This window comes from Falco naumanni, chromosome 7 (assembly GCF_017639655.2).
Source record: "Falco naumanni isolate bFalNau1 chromosome 7, bFalNau1.pat, whole genome shotgun sequence".
NCBI lineage: Eukaryota > Metazoa > Chordata > Aves > Falconiformes > Falconidae > Falco > Falco naumanni.
In genome coordinates, this window is record NC_054060.1 from 52330718 (window position 1) to 52349041 (window position 18324).

The following is an 18324-nucleotide window of genomic DNA, read 5'->3' on the forward strand; positions in this document are numbered from 1 at the left end:
AGCTGAAGGTAGCACTGAGCACTGGGATAAACTGGAGAAGCCTTAGTCCCCAGCAGTTATCCATCTGATTGTGCCAAAGCTTTTTCATCTTTATTGTATTGAACATGTTTGCAGCTACCAGTACAAAACAAATGCACAGGCAAGCGGTTTTCACACTGCCATTTAAAAAAAAAACCCAACCCCCCAGCTACTGGTTGTATGATAATTTCACTTATTTTAGTCCCTTCGTGTTCAGAAAGCCTAGTTGTTGGTAATTTGTGTAGTTCCAGTAACACTGTAAAAAACATTGTGACCTGTGTAGTTAAACGCACAGAAAGAGCAGTCTCTCTCAGACTGGGAGAGTGACAGAGTGGAAAGTGTGTGCCAAAGTTTATTTCTATAGTAATTTTGTCTTAGCTTTCATATTGTTCTTCAGCTCTACTGGTGATAACAACAGTGGGAGGATTGGTATAGATAAGGCATAGATAGATAAGGCAGATATTTAGCAGCAACAAAAGAAGGGAGAAAATATACGTCCAAAAATAGCTACTACCACTACAGCTTTCTGCGTAGTCTTTAGATATTTAAATATGGTTTTTTTTCTTTGGCTTTTGGAACTTCTGCAGAGGTACAAGACCACCACAGGGCTGGTTCTAGCCGTAGGCTAGGCAAAGTGGGTGATTGCTTGGAAGAGCAGGTTGCCTGAAGCAAGTGCTGACACCAGCCTGCTCCTTGTGCTTTCACTAAAGCTCTACAAGGCCACACGGATGCTTTTACCTGGCCTGGGAGGTGGAGGGTGGGCTCGAAGGTGACAAGGGAAGCAGCCCGCAGACAGAGTTGGAGCTGCTTTCTTATGGGGAGACACTCCCTTTCGCTCTGTCTTGTAGTAGCAGAAGTACGAAGCTGGAGTCCCCTGGTGACTCCTCCAAACTGTCTCCTCTTACCATGCTGGAAGGAGAAAGGATCATGGCCAACCCTTGCTGTTGTCACCCTATATTTGTTGTAACCAAAGTCAGTTTTCCCTGTGCTGCTGAGAAACCTGGAAGTTGGTCTGGCTGCTGCTAGAGCTGGAGTTAAGATTCCTGATCCCATTGGAAGGGAGGGCCCTGTGCTCTCAGGGCAGGAGTGCTTGTATTTCCATGTAGCTTCTCCACAGGCAGGTCTCCGAGGAGCAAAGCCATCTGCTGGCATGCATTGTACAAAACAATTACAGGTGTGTGACCGACCAGAGAGAGACTTTTTAAAGAGTCTAAACATAATCTGATGCGTTGAAGGCAGAGGTCCTATATGCTATGCATATTTGCTTGCATTGTGCTGTGCATTTGCTTTCCAAATTATGGTATCTCTTTTCCATTAGTGCATCGTGACCTCATAGGATCCAAACGCAGGGGCAGTGGCCTACAGTCTAAATGTGTCCTGGATTATTATTAATGAAAACTAAATTAATTTTAAATGAGCTTTCCACTGTAGTGCCAAGTACTACAGTGGAATGGTATGCTATGGCACACTGGCAGCAGCTGCAAATATCTGGTTCTTCTCAGGAATTTTCAGCACTTTGAGTAATTCACAAGGCTTGTATGAAGTTATGCTTTAGTCTGTAGAACATTTCTACCTTATATGAACAACCAGTGGGACTCTTTTTTTTTTTTTTTTTTTTTTTTTTTTTTCTTTTTTTCAGAGCCCTAGATAGAAGGGTCGTCTTCTTAATGAGGTCGTTTAATTCCTCTGTTACAGAGCCAGTGGAGGATTGCTCCTTATCCCAGCAAGTTCTCTGGCGCTTTGACAGTTTTTTAGATGTTTGGAACGATGCAGCTTCCATTAGTTTAGAGGCTGTCTGCATTCTTACAGGATTTCTGTCCTAGGGTGCTTTTTCTAATAATCCGTCACTTCCCTTTTTTCCTTATCCTTCAAATAATTCATTCTTCTGGTTTTTTTAAACACCGATACATGTTATGGAACTTGCACATGGCAAGTCAGATTGCTGTCCCAGTATCTCACTCTCCATTATGATTTACCAGTGTTATTTAAAATGTGTTGGTATATACCATCCAGCATGTTCTCAATATGTGAAATGTCAACTCATTTGCATAAATATTTACAAACCTGAATAATTAACAAGGATTTCATTAGCATAATATTTAAAACCTAAAATAGTACAGCAACTTCGTAGACATCTACTACCTCAAAGCATTGTATTATTCCTTCCTCCTGTCTTCATTGCAGCCTGTAGATAGGCCTTGTGTTGCCATGATATTCTTGTCAAATGTGTGTAGGGGAAACCTCTTTTAAAATGTACACTTTAGATTTAGCCTTCTTCCAGATATTATAGCAGGATATTATTTAAAGACTTTTTTTTGAGACTTTGTATTGCCTCACTTTGGAGCACTTATTTGCACGGTGCAGAGGAAGAGGGATTTTCTTGATATTTCATTTTGTGTATCAAATAAAAGCTGACCAAAAAACCAACAACCAGCACAGCTAAAAACGCTGAACCACTACTCTAAACTGTTATTAAGCATAGCAATTTTTGGAAAGTATTGCAAAACCAGCTTCCTTCCATCCCTCCAGTCTAGTAGAGATTAGAAAGTTAGAAACCTTCTAAAATCTGCATAATCAGCCTCTGAAGACTTGAAGACTTCTTTTTTTTTTTTTTTAATAATACTATTAATAACATGTATGAAAGCTAATGGCTTCTGTATAAGTGCTGCTTATACACGCGGTAACTATCTAAGAATATAAAAGCTGCCGTGCTAAAAGCAATTGCAGGACTTGTGCGTGCCACTAAATTCAAAAGCAAACAAACAACACCCCCGTCTTCTAAAAAAAAAACAACCCTAAACCTCAGAAGCAAAATTGGAGTGCTGTTGTGATAGCAGAGGTCAATTTTGCTGAAACAATACAAATGAAAATACCAGTTCAAGCAAAGACACCAAAAAGAAATAGGAATTGTTACACGCGAAAAAAGGAAGATGGCCTCAGGAATTTGAGCAGTTTATGGCCAGCCTCCACTTAATGTACAGATGCACCTTTTTTTGCCAGCAGGCATGAGCAAACTCAACTCACACTGTGAGATGGCTAGAAGCTGTATGGCTGCAGCTCAGCCTCTGCTGGGAGACCAGGGGGATTCCAGGTCCAGGCAAGTCTGGACACAGGCACAGTCTGCCACCCAGGCGCACGTGTAACACCGTACCAGCTTTGCTGGACTACTGTAAAATGAAGGGACCGCTGTGAGGATAAGGCTCTGCCTTAAGCACTTCCCTAGAGACGCTGCTAAAGCACGTAGACCAAAATTGCATCAAGCAAGGCGGTGTCCAAAAATGAGGTTCTGGGACAGTCTGTTATATTTGACACAAAGATTGTCAGAGTGTTGCTGGAGTCAATACTTCTTGGTCTAAATACTTAAAGCCTCTTGTACTACTGGGAAAAGCCGACTGCTAAGATTTGTGATTGCAGTAATCTGCTCCTGGGGGACTTTCTTGTAATTGGGCAGTTAGTTGTTTTAAGGGGCTTTGTAGGGAAGTTCACCTTAACTCTAAGCGGAGTGAAGTATGTTCTAGTACTATGCTTCCTCTGATTTTAATGTTAACGGAAGGAATTTAGGAAACTTCAGTATTAAAGCAGATATCTTCGGAGTTCCTTTTGTAGAATCGTGGAATCAAAGAATGGTTTGGGTTGGAAGTGACCTCTAAAGATCATCTAGTCCAAGCCCCCTGCCAAGGGCAGGGACATCTTTCACTAGAGCAAGAAGCCTCATCCAACCCGACCTTGAACACTTCCAGGGATGGGGCATCTACAGCTTTTCTGAGCAACCTGTTCCAGTGTCTCACCACCCTCATTGTTAAAAATTTCTTCCTTATATCCAGTATAAATGTACACCCTTTCAACTTAAAATTTTGCCCCTTCTTCTGTTGCTAGTGGCCTTGGTAAAAAGTCTCTCTCTGTCTTTCTTACAAGCCCCTTTTATTGAAAGGTGGCTATGAGGTCTCCCTGGAGCCTTCTTTTCTCCAGGCTGAACAGCACCAACTCTATCAGCCTTTCCTTATGGGAGAGGTGTTCATCTCTGATCATTTTTGTGGCCGTCCTCCAAACCCGTTCTAGCATGTCCATGTCTTTCTTGTGCTGGGGCCCCCAGAGCTGAAGTCCAGGTCAGGTCTCACAAGAGCGGGGCAGATGGGAAGAACCACCTCCCTCAGCCTGCTGGTCTTGCTGCTTTTGATGCAGTTCAGGATATGATTGGCTTTCTGGGCTTCCAACGCTGGCTGGGTTTGACTACAGCCTAGGGAGAGCCGTGTTCTAGACACAGCATGCCGTGTACTTTTCATCCAGTGCTCTTAGCATATTGATAAACTGACTTGGAAACGCAGCCCAAAGATATTGGTGTGCTAAATTTGTATTTCATCTCCATTATAATTCTTTCTTCATTCATTGCCTCTCTAACTTCTAACTCTTTTGTAAGTGTTTCATAGGGCATAGTTCTTGTTTTGTACTAAATTCAGGCAGCTAGAGTCCATGGACAGTTAAAACTTGGTTTAGGCATTACTTGGCAACATTTCCTAAGCAAAACGTCTCTTCGTTCCTGAGGCCCTCTTTCCTGGAGCATCGTCTGCTAGGTCAAGACAAACGTGTTGAGAACTGGACTTGATAATACCATCTACCATTGGCTTGATAGATGGAATTGGATTGACAACTGTGATTTGACTGGAAGGAATGCTGTGGGAGTAGGGCAACTTGCCATCAGCTATACATGTGGTCATGAATGTCTAGCAGGGTGAGCAGAATAAAAGGACATGAGTAATCTCATAAAATGGGAAAGAAAATCAAAAGAACCCAATTTGGCATTTAATGAGCTTGCTGTCCAATCAGTTACTTCTCAGTCAACTTTGCTTACATTGGTGAAATCTTGCTCCAGCTGCTGAAGGCACTAAGTTACCTCTGAACCTTTACAGAAAATACAAATGTACCCAAACAAGAACCATTCCAGATATCTCTGTCTCAATGTAGTTTCAGTGAAACTGAAACGAGAACAAGTTAACTAGAGTGATAGTGTCCCTTTCAAGTTTTCTTATTTTTAAATGAGACGTCATTCTACATACAAAGTCTTTAAAAAGGCCATGTGTTTTGGTCCTTGGAGTTATTCGCCATCTCTTTTCCCTTCTTCAAGCACATTATCTTTCTATCCCAAAGTGCCGTGGACTGCAGTTTGCTCTGCAAAAATTGATTTGTGCAACAGAACTCTTTCCAGAAGCAATAAAAAGATCTATCTGCAGATTTTTAGGAGTTGGATGACTCCTTATTTCTAAATCTGTATCATCGTTTGTACACAATGTACACATCAGTCTGGTCTTCAGAATGTAGTTATAATGAGTGAAAGGGATAGAGTAGTATCTCTCAGAGGAGAGGGGCTGAACAACAAGCTCACTAGCTGCAGGTCTTTATGTAACCTAACAAATGGAAGGTGATGGAGGAATGCCTTCTTTTCTTTTCTTTTATTTTTTTTTTTTTTTTCTCCCTGACCCTTGTATCTTGCTACCCTGCGGTGTTGATGCAAGCTTTTCTTTGAGAAACATGCATTGCAGGAGAACTCTGACTCAGTTTTAAAAGACGGGTGGTTCAACATTGGACTTAGGGCTTAAACCAGCAGCTATTTCAGCTTGAAAGAGCTCCTGTTGAGGTCAAAGGAGGATAGCAAACATCTTCAGCAAGAAGAACATAAAGTTTACTTGTTTAGTGTTAAGACAACTGTAAGTAGCACAGAAGCTGATGAAATTATTTTAACTTTCTATAAGGTGTTCTTATGACCTTTGAAATTGTAAATAGCGTGATTGTTTTCCTCTGAAGTGGTTTTGAGTTTTTACTTCCCTACTTTGAAATATTTTGGTTTTTTTCACTGTAGATGTTAGTCCTAGCATGTTGATTGACACTTGTTTATTCAGATACACTGGTGTGCATTTTAGCAAATTTGTGGTTTGAATTATGTGAGTCTGTTAATATAAAAAAACCACTGTGTGACGGTTTCTTGCTTTGGTGTATAGACCTAGTAAGAGTCAATGACCAAGCAGAAAAGTTGTCTGGCTTCTGTTTTGAGTTTTACCATTAGTACAAAAGCATTCCATTTCAGCTAATTCCCTGCCTTGTGACAAAGCATGATATAACCCGCTGGTCAGATGGTATTATTTCAGGTCCCTCTCTAAGCTTGATTCACAGAAATATTGAGTTGTTGTAGATACTGGTCTAGGCAAAGCTATACTAAATACAGCTGTAGTTTAGTAACTCAGTTTGTAGCCTTGAAGATTGCCTCCTTTAAATTCCCATCCATCAGACTAGAGTCAACTATGACAGTAATGAATTGGTGATTTAAAAAATAAATAAAGAAGAGTATAGCTATTAAAAAAGTGAACCTCTTTATTTGCCTCTGCTTCAAATTTACAAACTGTAAGCAGTGTCATGCCTTAGGCACTGTGGTTTCACTGGTGATTTCATTAAGTATGTATGTTGTTCTTATTCACATACTTGTCATATTAGGTCAAAATTTTCATTGTTTGTTTAGATAGTTGAATCAGAGTTGGCCTCCAAGGCCTCATTTGCCGGAAGGATGCTTTTCATCAAACTTGCAGCTTTTCATAGCGGCATTGCTCGTAAAATTGGAATTCTGCAGCTAACACAGGCCTTAAAATATTGCAAAATAAAGCTGAAGTGCATTGTCAAATATAATATGACTTTAAATGATTATGAATGAAAGCAATATGAAGATTTAATTATTCATTTAAGTGTGTGCTTGTTTTTCCCCTAGGTGGCATTGGCAGAGTTGTCAATGGTGCTTTTATGGTATTGAAAGGTCATCGGTCAATTGTAAACCAAGTCCGGTTTAATCCTCACACTTACATGATCTGTTCTTCTGGCGTTGAAAAGATTATAAAGGTAAGATTAAGTATCAGAAAATGTGCTCTTTCAATATTTCAGGAAGAAATGCTTTGTTTTCCTCAGCATCGCTCTTTTCCACACCCATCCTGTCTTCTCATCTTGGTCTTTTGTAAAGTGGTATGTCTCATTTGCTGGCTAAACTGACACAGATTTTTCATTGGGCATTTCAACTTTAAAATCCATTTCAGTTTTAAAGGTTTTGGAGATAGGGGATAAGATCAGAATTTCCTAGTTTTTTACCTTCAAAAAGGAAATTTTTTCCAGTTCCATTCCTTATATAACTGAAATATCATGCAGTCATTCTTTGGGAGAATTTGGTCACAGATGTAATATAATCTTGTAAGACTTCTGATACTTTAGGCTAAAATTTGATAAAAATCTCTCCAAAGACTATTGTTGAGCCTTAGCCTAGCCTGACCTAGCTGAATTTGTCGCAAATGCTACCTCAGGAGCCCTTCTATAATTTTTGTACACACTTCTGCATTGAATCAATTCAGTATACTTTCCTGTGGCTTCCAGAGGAAACAGGACACTTAATACCTTCCACGATATGTTTTTTTTTTAATCCTCTAACAATGTACAGTATTTTTAGAAAGTTTGTTCCTTTTTATGTGGAATGTAAAGAGATAAAAACTTTGTTAGGTTCTGAAACTTTCTTTTATTAAGGAAAGACAGCCAATACTGTGTGAGCAAGGCAGTAACTTTTTTTGTCATTTCTAGCAGCAGAGGTTGAGGGTGGGGAGGCAGAAAAATGCTACACTAATGTACTTTACATTCTGCTGCCATAGAAATTTTGCTATAATTTAGGTCTATCAACAAGATGTATGAAACCAGAATGATTTAATTTTTAAGTAGGATAATGAGAACTGATGCTGCTTCTAACTTTGGTGAATGACTTCATAAAAGTCTTACCTGCGTGTGGCACTAAATGAGGTTGCTTGAGTATTAGTAAACACTTCAGTCACCTACAAGATGACTGAATGAACTTTTCCTACAAAGGAATGTTTTATTGGTCTGCCACTTACGGACCAGAACTGGCCCAAAATCCTGGGACCATGGCCCAATGCCAGGCTGCATCACTTGCATTACAAGTATTGTCAGCAGTTGGCTTCTGACTGTAGTTTAGCTTTCCTTCTCTTCTGTCTTCCACTGGTACTTTAGTTTGCTTTTCTACTTCTTTCTTCATCTGTGTCCCTCTGACAGGTTTGATCACAAATCTATCAATACAGTGTTTGAACAAAAGTGCATTGAACAGTCTTACCAAGTCACTGATTTTTTTCAATTTCCAAGTAATCAAACTGCCACCGTTTAACAACGGTTTTGCCAGAGGCATTTCTTTTGCTTTGGGAACTTGATTCATGCAGCTTGAATTCTCCCTTTTGGATTTTAGATCTGTTGACCCTTCACCCTATGAATCCTTCCTGCGTGAGTGTGCTTAGACTGTTGGATTAGCATTGGTATAAACATCCCCTGTGTTGCTTTTGTGTACTTCTGCTAGGGTTTTGGCAGGGTTATTTTTTTGCCTAGTGATTAAAAGGTTAGTTCGATTAAGGCTCCAGTCACAGGTTGTGTAACTCTTTCAAAGACACCTCTGCTTGAATGCTTCCTTAGAAGAGAATGCCTGGTGTGTCACAGTATGTGCAGTGAAACTCATGTAGTTGCTTTGAAGGAGCTGAATTCCCCAAACATTGTAAGCTAGAAACAAATTAAGGGAAAGGTGTTTAATGTATTAACTTTATTAGCGAGCCAGAACTTCTTACTCCTTTGTTGTATGTCATTTTGTCTCAGCTTGTAATGGGCTTTGTTTGGGGATCAGGTTGTTCTAAGGCTCACATCTTGTCTGATCTGCATGACTTCACTCTTTAAAAAAGTACTGTCTTCGTGAACAGCAGTTTGCGGGTGACCATACAATGGTGGTTTCTTCTTCATTCCAGCTACTTCTACAGATAGGCTGGAGGCTAGTAACTGCCACTAGAAGAAGGGCAAAACAGGAAAAACAACAGCAGCAGTTCCGAGGGGCTATTTACTGCCTTAAACCCAGCTGGGAAGACCAGTCCTTCCCTTGCCTGGCTGTCCTTTTTCCCCCATGTAATTGCTTGATTGCTTGCTCGGAGAAGTTGAGGTGGCAAGAGGAAGAGCAATAAATAAAAATTGTAGTTAGGGTTTTTTTTATGGTTTGTTGGGTTTTGTTTGTTTGTTTTAATCAGTTCTTTAAGAAGTGTCCTTCCTCTTACTGTCCTTCAAGTGTCTTCTAAAAATCTTTCCGGAATTAAATCACAGAAGATAACTTCACTGTGGTTCGCTGATATTCCATACCCTCAATTTTAGAAACTCTGTGATGAATTAAAAATGTGGATGTAAGTAGTTGTTTATCCGAGTCCTTAATTTTTAGACTAGCTGCCCTAAATTTAGTACTTCTAGAAGTGAGGAACTGATAGCAGCAGCATCAAGGCATGATACAGACAAGCCATTCAGTAATTCCACGTGCTTCTGCCAACACACTTGCTATTTTAATGCTGATTGCAAATGAGATACAAATTCATCTCAGGTCTAGCCCTGCTGAAATGAATAGTATTCACACAAATGATTTTGACCTTTGTGGTTATGAGGTTTTTTTGCTTTGGTTTTATTTTGTTGTACAGCACCTACAAGAATATAATTCAGTAACTCAGTGGTTCAGGGTTTGATTTCTGCTAGGTTTGAGAATATAGTTGATAAGATGCAGGGGGTGGAACAGTGAATATCCAAGTGAGGAGGTTTCAGAAACCTAAAATAAGACTCAGCAAGCTCATAAATAAAGGATACTAGAAGCCTTCACTCCAGACAGTGTACGCTGGACACATCAACTCAGGTGAATTGTTCATTGCCTTCCATTTCAGAAACCTGAACCTCAGTAAAGCTGTATGGAAAAGCACAGCTGTGAACTAAAAATCATCATTTGCAGCAAGCATTCACCATGAGGGCTAAAGCAATATAAAACAGAGAAATACCACTTTCCCCTCGGTTAAGTGTGTGAGACGTTGGGATGTGCTGGCAGGAAAATTAATTGCATTGTGGGAGAAATAAATGAGCCATTCCCTCTGATGTGTGGGGCTTAGAGGAGGGCTGTGGAGAGTAATGCAATGCAGTTAGAAGACAGTTCCAGAAAAGATAGAATAAATAAAGTGTGTAAGGATTTTCAGAAAGAAAATACTGTTTTGTATTGGAAATGGAATACTGTGTAACTGAGCACAGCTGCTGTAGGTCCCATTTGTTTAAAAATCATCAGTATATCAAAGATAGAAAAGTCTATTTGCCCATGTTGCTATGGTGACAGATTAATGTCATTGTGGCTAGCCGCCTCTGCCTAATCAGATAATCTAATATAGTTGGTTTTAATTATTCTCACGCTATGAGCATAACTACTTTTTTGTTTTAAAATTTGAGGGTTTGCCACCATGGTATACAAGCGATTCAAAGATTCTCTCTGAAGCATCTCAGCTGAAGTAAAGAACCAATTTTGCACTCCCCTTTTCTGTTTCTGTTCCTATTTTTATATCTGTACTCAGGGCATCAGTGAGTAATCTGACAGAGAAAGAACTTGATAGAGTGTTGTTCAGTGGGATGATTTGCCAACTTATTTTCTCCAATTTGCTCACATTCTTCCTCAACATGGCATCAGTCAGAGGATGAGAAAAAGACAAGAGACATTCTATTTACAAAGAAGCACGTTTCAGATGTCACAGGGATCACTGGACCAGTTGCTGCCAGTTTAAAGACTTCCTGGTTCTGCCAAGGATAGAGTCTTAGTCTAATTTCTTTGTGCAACTCTGGCAGGCCCTCACAATCCCTCATAGCAAAATGTCTAGAAAGTAGGAATATCAGTCTCCACAGAGACAGCTGATCCTGTACAAACAGGTATTCATCCTGAATTCCCTTGAATTCTCTTTATCATTTGCTCCTCCTTTGTGAACAAATCTGTCTCGGAAGGGAAAAAGCCTTGCTATAGACTCTTTGTAGCTATCTTGTCGGTATTTAACATTGCTGTATTTTCTCTGATGCTTGCAGAGTTAGCAGAAAGACTTGGTAGCACTAACAAGGATGCAGAATCTCTCTGTGCATGTTTTATGTACCTTTTTAGATGACTTTTCATTAAAACCCAGATCTTTCCAAGTGGGACTTCAGAGCAGACTCTACCTCTCCTCCATTTATTAGTTCATACAGAATCTAAGAGTTTTCTAATTCTCCTGCTTAAAAAAAAAAAATTATAAAGCCTAGTGATCAATCTAACACTGCTAAGACTGTTTGAGGAATGCCACTCTACTTGTCCAGGCATACAGTATGAAGCATTTATAAGAAGGTATATGCTTCTTAAATAGAAAAAGATCTGATCTACACGCTGAAATGCTCAGTGGTGGGACAAAGAGGGGAAAGCATCTGACAAATTGTGAGAGAAGGTACTGAACGTGTGCTAGGTAAATCATCAAGAAGGCAGCAACTCCGAATAGTCCTTTAAGCAAGCAGAGTTCTATTTTTCTTTTAAAAAAATTGATGTATCCCCAAATCGACAATCTCTCTCATGCATCCACCGAGAGAAGACTCTCTTCTACATTGTCTTTAGGAAGTGTAGCATGAGAAATAATCAGAGCATAAGGAGAGACTCGTTGTGTTCTCTTGAATTCAAAAAGGTAATATACGGTTGATGGAAGTCTCTACATGGCTTAGATTGGGTTTTGATATCTTTATCCAAACCTGATGTTTGTCCCTTGAGCCCCGTATCTAGTAACTGCAGTGCTTGAACTAAGCAATGGAGACTGTCTTCATTCTGTTTTCAAGTATTATATTAACGAACTGTACTGGAAGACAATTTAAGTACTGCAAATAATAAAAATAGCAATTAAGTACAAGTAGCGAACACACTGTGATATTGAGGCACGTTCCTAGGAACAGGCTAATGTAATGCAATGTAAAATTCCTTTGTCTTTGCTCTGAAAGGCAGCTTGATGATTGCCGTACAGAAAAAGGTATACCTGCAGCCACTTTCGTTTTGGAATAGTGTCTCTTATCTGCATAGGCAGATCATATGTGAAAGCTCTGTTAACCATAAATTACAGAGGATGCAAAGTAAAGGCATTCAAGTTTGGGAGAATTCCAGAATGAAGGTTACTTGTACATCTTAAATTTGGCTGTGCTGAAAAAGTAGGTGCAAGATAATTTATTTCGTTTTACTTCCAATATTAAAGGTGTAGTCTTACCATACACTGTTTAAAATCTCTGAATGCAGAATTACTGGCATTCTCATGGGCTTTTTCTATAACGCTTGTCGTGGTAGTATCAGATTATGTTGCATGTGTTAACTACGCATCTGTGAGATGAGTGCTGATTATCCCATTTACAGAGGAAAGACACTTTTTGTTCACGGTTTTGTCTACTTGGAACAAAACTTGACTAATTTCTGTTGGGGAAAAGAGTTAGATGTATGTGCCAAAGTCTATCCCAAAAGGCCAACCTGCTATAGACAGCTGGCATAGATATTTTTTTTTTTTCCCTGAGCTTGTTAACATGGTAAAACCAAAGCATGACTGAAATGGGATATTTTATAAGCGGAACATTAAGACAGTATTGTGAATAAGCAATATACTAGCTCTGCTTACAGTAAGTGTTGTACATAAATGTTAACCATCAATCTAGAATGAAATTATAGTGGTTGTCCAATGAGAGCCTTAGTTATATTGTCCCCAAATCTGAGTAAAACTGAGAAAGGTGAGGAGATCCAACTCTTATGTTTGCTATGGATTATCAGTTTCTTACTGATGGATCTTATTGGTGGATCTTCTTTGGGGATTTTTTTTTCTTTTTCCCTTTTCCCCTCCACACCAGGAAAACTGAGGAAAGCACAGTCAGGGCTGTTGTTATTGGTGAAATCGTTACACTTTGCAATGTTACTACCTCTCTCCATGTCAGAAATAGCTTTCAGTAAAACACTTCTTCACCTTTCTCCACTAACTAAAACAACTGCTGTGTCTTGAGAGGATGTTGGATGCTTTCTTTTCTTCGTGACTGTTCCCTAAAGGGAGTAGTGCAGCTCTGCTTTTCACTTCCGTGCATTCAGCTCGCTGCCTGCTGATCAGGTGTGACTGACTATGCAGCTGGATGAAATGTTACTCTACATCACTGGCACAAGCAACTCTAGTTTCCTGGGAAACAAGTGCTTTCATTAGTGCTAAGGCTGTATTGTAGGCAACAAACTATTCTCACCGTTAGTGAGTAAGCATCCCCTATTACATAAAAATAGAGCCCTGCAATTTGGAAGAAATTACTACACAATGTAATACTGAAATGATGGACAATCTGCAGTATGAGAGCTTTCAAGTTCTGGATGGGTGAAGTAGATGCAGGAAAAAAAACATTTGTAAAGGGGGAGAAAAAACCCTACATCTCTGGAATACTGATGAGTCTGAGGGGTAAAAATTAATAAAAACAGTCTGCACTGCAATTGTTCTGGGTATTTGTGCTACTGTTCTGTTTCAAATGTTTACAATAGTTTATGAATTCAAAGACATGCACATTTTTTTTGTTTTCTGTTACAGATCTGGAGTCCTTACAAGCAGCCTGACTGCACAGGGGACCTGGATGGTAGAATTGAGGATGATTCACGTTGCCTCTACACTCACGAAGAGTACATCAGTCTTGTGTTGAATAGTGGTAGTGGTTTGTCCCATGATTATGCCAACCAGTCAGTTCAGGAGGATCCACGGATGATGGCCTTTTTTGACTCCCTGGTGCGCCGCGAGATTGAGGGCTGGAGTTCTGACTCAGATAGTGACCTCAGTGAGAGCACAATCCTGCAGCTCCACGCAGGTGTAAGTGAACGCTCTGCTTACAGCGAGTCAGAGTCCTCCACCTCTTTGCATCACTCCCCACCACATGTGGCTGAAGAGTCTGATGAAACTGCCTATAACTTAAGGGCCTTAAGATCCACTGCATCCCCCTCAGCCAGAGAAGATGTGGCTTCCCGTCAGCAGAGGCTCTCTGCACTGAGGAAGTATCAGGATAAACGTCTCCTGGCCCTTTCTAATGAGTCTGACTCTGATGACAATACCTGTGAGGCAGAACTAGATACAGACCTTTTCCCACGGCCACAGTCCCCAAGTCCTGAGGAGAACGAATCCAGCAGTTCCAGCAGCAGCAGCAGCACAGAAGATGAAGAGGAACTGAATGAACGACGCACATCTATGAGGCAGCGCAATGCACTGAGGCGCCGACAGAAGGTGCAAAAGGAGGAAAGGACTAGCACTAACACAGAAAGTGTGACCCCCTACATAGGTGAGGACATCTATGATTACCCCCAGATCAAAGTAGATGATCTCTCTTCTTCTCCAGCTTCTTCGCCAGAAAGGAGTTCAGCCAACAAAGAAGTTCTCAAAGAAAGGACATCTCCTTATTCAGACAGTGAATCAGTGGAGAGAAAGATTTACAAAGCTTACAAATGGCTTCATTATTCTTACATATCGTACTCAGCTGGCAAAGATGGTGAATCCTCCAAAGCAGATGGAGAGAATGACGAGGGGAAACCAGGAACTAGTGGAAGGCACAGTACAGCACACTCGCTAAGTAAGGAAGATGTTAGGAACTTGAGTTCAGTAGTTCCTCAAGGCTCCCCAGCTCTTTCTACTGAAAGCCACAACAGAGAAACTTTAAAAGAATGTGGCTTGATAGAAAATTCTAGTAATGGTCAAGCTCATGAATGTGACAATCAGCGGCGGATGGAGAGTCAAGAAAACACGTCTGAAGACGCTAGCAGCGGAGGTATAGAGCATTCTTTTGAGACTAAAAAGCTCAATGGAAAAGCTAACTGCAAAGGGCTAAATAGTTGTACCGAAGAATCTTGCATTCAGACTGCAGGACTTGTAGAACAGAAAAATAGTCAGAACTGTCAACCAGCATCAAGCCATCACGCACTGGTCCCTCCATTCTCCACTGTTGCCATCTGTAGCATGTCGGGTCACTGCTCCAGAAACCAGACTGATGACAGTGAGGAGAGGAGCCTCGACACCTCCTGTGTTAACCACAATAACGGCCACTTGCATCTTCGCCCTTCATGCTTCAACAATGGACAGAGTTTTGGAGAGCAGGAGACTGTGACACAAGGACTACAGGTGCACTCAAATGCTGATAATGGCAACCTTGTACAGATGGGTGTGACCTTGCACAAAGACTGCTGCCTGTCTGAAGTGGACTGCAACAGCTACGGCGTGAGCACGAGAGAGGATACTGCTGACTTGCATCCTACGGGCAGTGAGAGCACTCAGTCTCTCGGAGGACTGAAAAGACACAGAGCGGAGTTGGAAGATGCAGATTCAGAGGGTTCATCCTTAGAAAAGAAGTTAAAAACATGATAAATGCAAATGTCTGTCGTAGTGTGCACTCTCTCAAAAAAAAAAAAAAAAAAAAGGAAAAGGAGAAAGAAAGTATTAAAGGCACATAGAGCTTGGGTCTGAAACATTGCGTTTGATTCTCCATTCCATTCTTCAGTGGGTCTGTTTTAGATTGCCAGTGGTTCATGCTGTATAAAAATCCAACTTACTCCTTAATGAGACTGAGTCTAGTGTACCCATACAAGGTTCTGTTTAAAGTAAATCCTTATTAAGACGGTTGACTGAATTATTCTTGTGTGAACATGTGTCATTTGTTCAGCCAGCCAACCAGGATGACCGCTTTAAGTTATAATTGTTCTTCTAAGAAGGATTTTTTTCCATACTGACACTTATTACACATTATAGGCTGAAGAATGATTTAATTAGATCACGCTGGTGGTAACTTGGGGTGTGTTTCTTGTTGAGAAAAACAGGGCAGAAACCTTTCTGGGCCCTTTATTCTGCTTCAGAAACTAAAAAAAAAAATAAAAAAAAAATCAACCGTAGGGAGGATATTTTCAGCACTGACTGCTATCTTTTGATACTTCATAAAGCACTTGCTTCGGATACAGTTCAGTGACATTATTTTTATGCCAACAGAAAAGCTATAGGAAATGAGCCTCTTTCCAAAATCAACTTTAGGCTGTTCCCATGGTGACATTCAATTTTGTGGTTTTTTTTTAAAGAAAAGAACTGAATAACATGGTGTCATCACTATACTAAAATGTGATTGCTTGGCAGGAGGAAGTTGTTCTGTAGGCCTCACTCTAACCAAGAGCTATTAAAAATCAGGCACTGAAACATGCCTTTCTGTGAGCTTAACACATATTCATTCATTATTATTAAGAATATGGCTCCAACTGCTGGGATGTGTCTTGCCTGTGCCCCCTCCCCTTCCCCCATGTGCTTACTTTTGGGAGGCAGTAGGCCAAACAGAAAATAGCAGAAGGATGGATAATGTAACTGCATGTTAACAGCAACACTTAGTAAAGTCTGAAAACTGCTTTTTTTTAGCAGTTTCTTTAGCCCAAAGTTTAAAATAGATTGGTGTTGGAGGTTGGGGTTCATTTTCCACCACTGTGCTGCAAATATTTAAAACTGCAGATGGGCAGATGCATTCAACAGCATGGGGTGTGTAAGGGGGAGCTTCAGAGAAGCATTCCCACGTGTGAGGACACCTGGACTCCAAGTCTGGCAAACAGAACTTGAGCAAGAGCATAGCTCTGGCTGCCGGCTGCCGTGAACCGGCATGCTGTTCAGGTGGACAGAGTCCTTTCTTGCCTGGGCTCTGTTTTTGACGGAGTATCTAGTCGGTCTTCTCAGTTCTGGCATGCTGGAGTTGGTGGAATTGCACTTGCTCCCCTAGCAACAAGGTGAGAGGAGTCATTGTGTGAAGGGAAAAGAAACCACCTATAAAGGACACAAACAATATGTGTTTGTGCTTTGCAGTGCTGGCAGCAGAAGAGGAGGCTTCTTTTGACCCCAGTAATTGTGACAGGCTTTCAAGCCCAGCACTGAGGAAGGGCTAGGTTATTTTAAGGAATAGGAGATTTTTGTTTTCAGTTCGACTCCAGCAGTACACCGCTGTGGAGCACTGGTCTCAATAGTTATTTCATATGCACAGCTACCTGGTGCCTGGGGAAAGAAGGAAGATGCCCTGTTAAAACGTGATGATAGTAAAGGAGCACTACAGAAGGGATGTTGGGAGGGAAAGTAGGAGGGTGAGTGAAGAGCATGAGCTGAAAAATTTTCTTACAGCTACTGTGTGCCATAGACTGCTTTCCCCTACTTGGTCAGCTTTGCTAAGTGAGAACTTGGAATAAGCATATGATGTTGCATTTATGAAGTGTGTAAGATGGCTGAAAGGGAAAAAGATGTTTTTAAACCTGAGTGAAAGCGGCAATAAGAACAAGCAGTTATGTTGTTACCTTATTGAAAAAATTGTTCTGTACTGATTATATGTTAGATCACTACAATCAAGATCACTATAGGAGTGTTCTCCTCAGTTGTATAAACACCTTACTGCAAATGCTGGGTTTTAGCCAAAACCTTGAGGTTGCTGAGTCAAAACTTTTTTATTATGATTTTATTTTTAAAATGTTCTTTACATTGGAAAATTTTCTCAGCTGTAAATTCTGCCCTCCTCTGAAGAATATCCGGATTGCTGACGAATGAGCATCTCCACTCTCCTTTGACATGGTCATCTTTTCTCAATGTTTTCTCAAATGCCTTGCGGTCTCACTTTTGGGTTCTTTTGTTTGTTTTCAAGAGCAGAATAAAAGTTCCCAGGTCTGGTGTTCACGCCTCCTCTACAGGCTCTGGGTGTAAAGGTTTGCTGTGGTTTCCCCAAAGACGGCTTCCCATGCTGTGTGTATGCTTGTTATTTCCAGTTTCTGTCGAGCAGGAGGAGGAAGATAGGCTGCGATCTTAACCTTTTGTTCGCAGGAAATTTCAGTGCACACAAGAACTGTGGCTTCCTAATCAGCGGGTTCACCTTCTCACATAAATAAATGTTATCAGCAGTAGGCAGCTGCGTTATCTGGTAAAGACTAAAAAAAAAAATGCAAGCAACCAGTAGCATGCCTGCCTGCTGCAGGTATCCAGCCATGAAAAGATCTGCTCTTTGTAGGTTGCTTTGCTTTGTCGTGGATCCCATGCCAGCTGCTAGATCTGAGTGTTGCTGTACGCTGGGGATTGTCGCTCCCTGTTTCTGGGGAGGGAGCAAGCTGTTCAGTGGAAAATCTTACGTGTTTATCTGAAGGGATTTCGTCTTTTCTAATAATCTGTGCCACGTACTTAGAAATGAAAAGGTTGTGTAAATATTGAACTAACTTGTTAGTTAGCCACTGTTTATTTATCGCAACTTGTTATAGCAGGAAATTTGCTAGGCCAGGTTGTACAATTCATCTCCAGAAAACTGCAACAAGTAGGAAAGAAAAACTCCCTTATGTCTCTTCCTAACAGTTTGAACAGAGAAAGACTGATCTTTAAACAAATTCTTTCTGCTATCCCTACAAGCTCACAAGCT

The 18324-nt window shown here is 40.6% G+C and overlaps 1 protein-coding gene across 4 annotated transcripts in view; it reads left to right on the forward strand.

Annotated features, from left to right (window-relative positions):
• Window positions 1-17593, forward strand: part of DCAF5 (DDB1 and CUL4 associated factor 5) — a 77392-nt gene extending 59799 nt beyond the window's left edge. For all 4 annotated transcript variants that reach the window (XM_040602266.1, XM_040602268.1, XM_040602269.1 and 1 more), the window contains exons 8-9: window positions 6770-6897; window positions 13470-17593. In XM_040602266.1, coding sequence (XP_040458200.1) covers window positions 6770-6897; window positions 13470-15278 — 1937 coding nt within the window. In that variant the 3' untranslated portion in view covers window positions 15279-17593. The remainder of the gene's footprint in view (window positions 1-6769; window positions 6898-13469) is intronic.
• The last annotated feature ends 731 nt before the right edge of the window (window positions 17594-18324 follow it).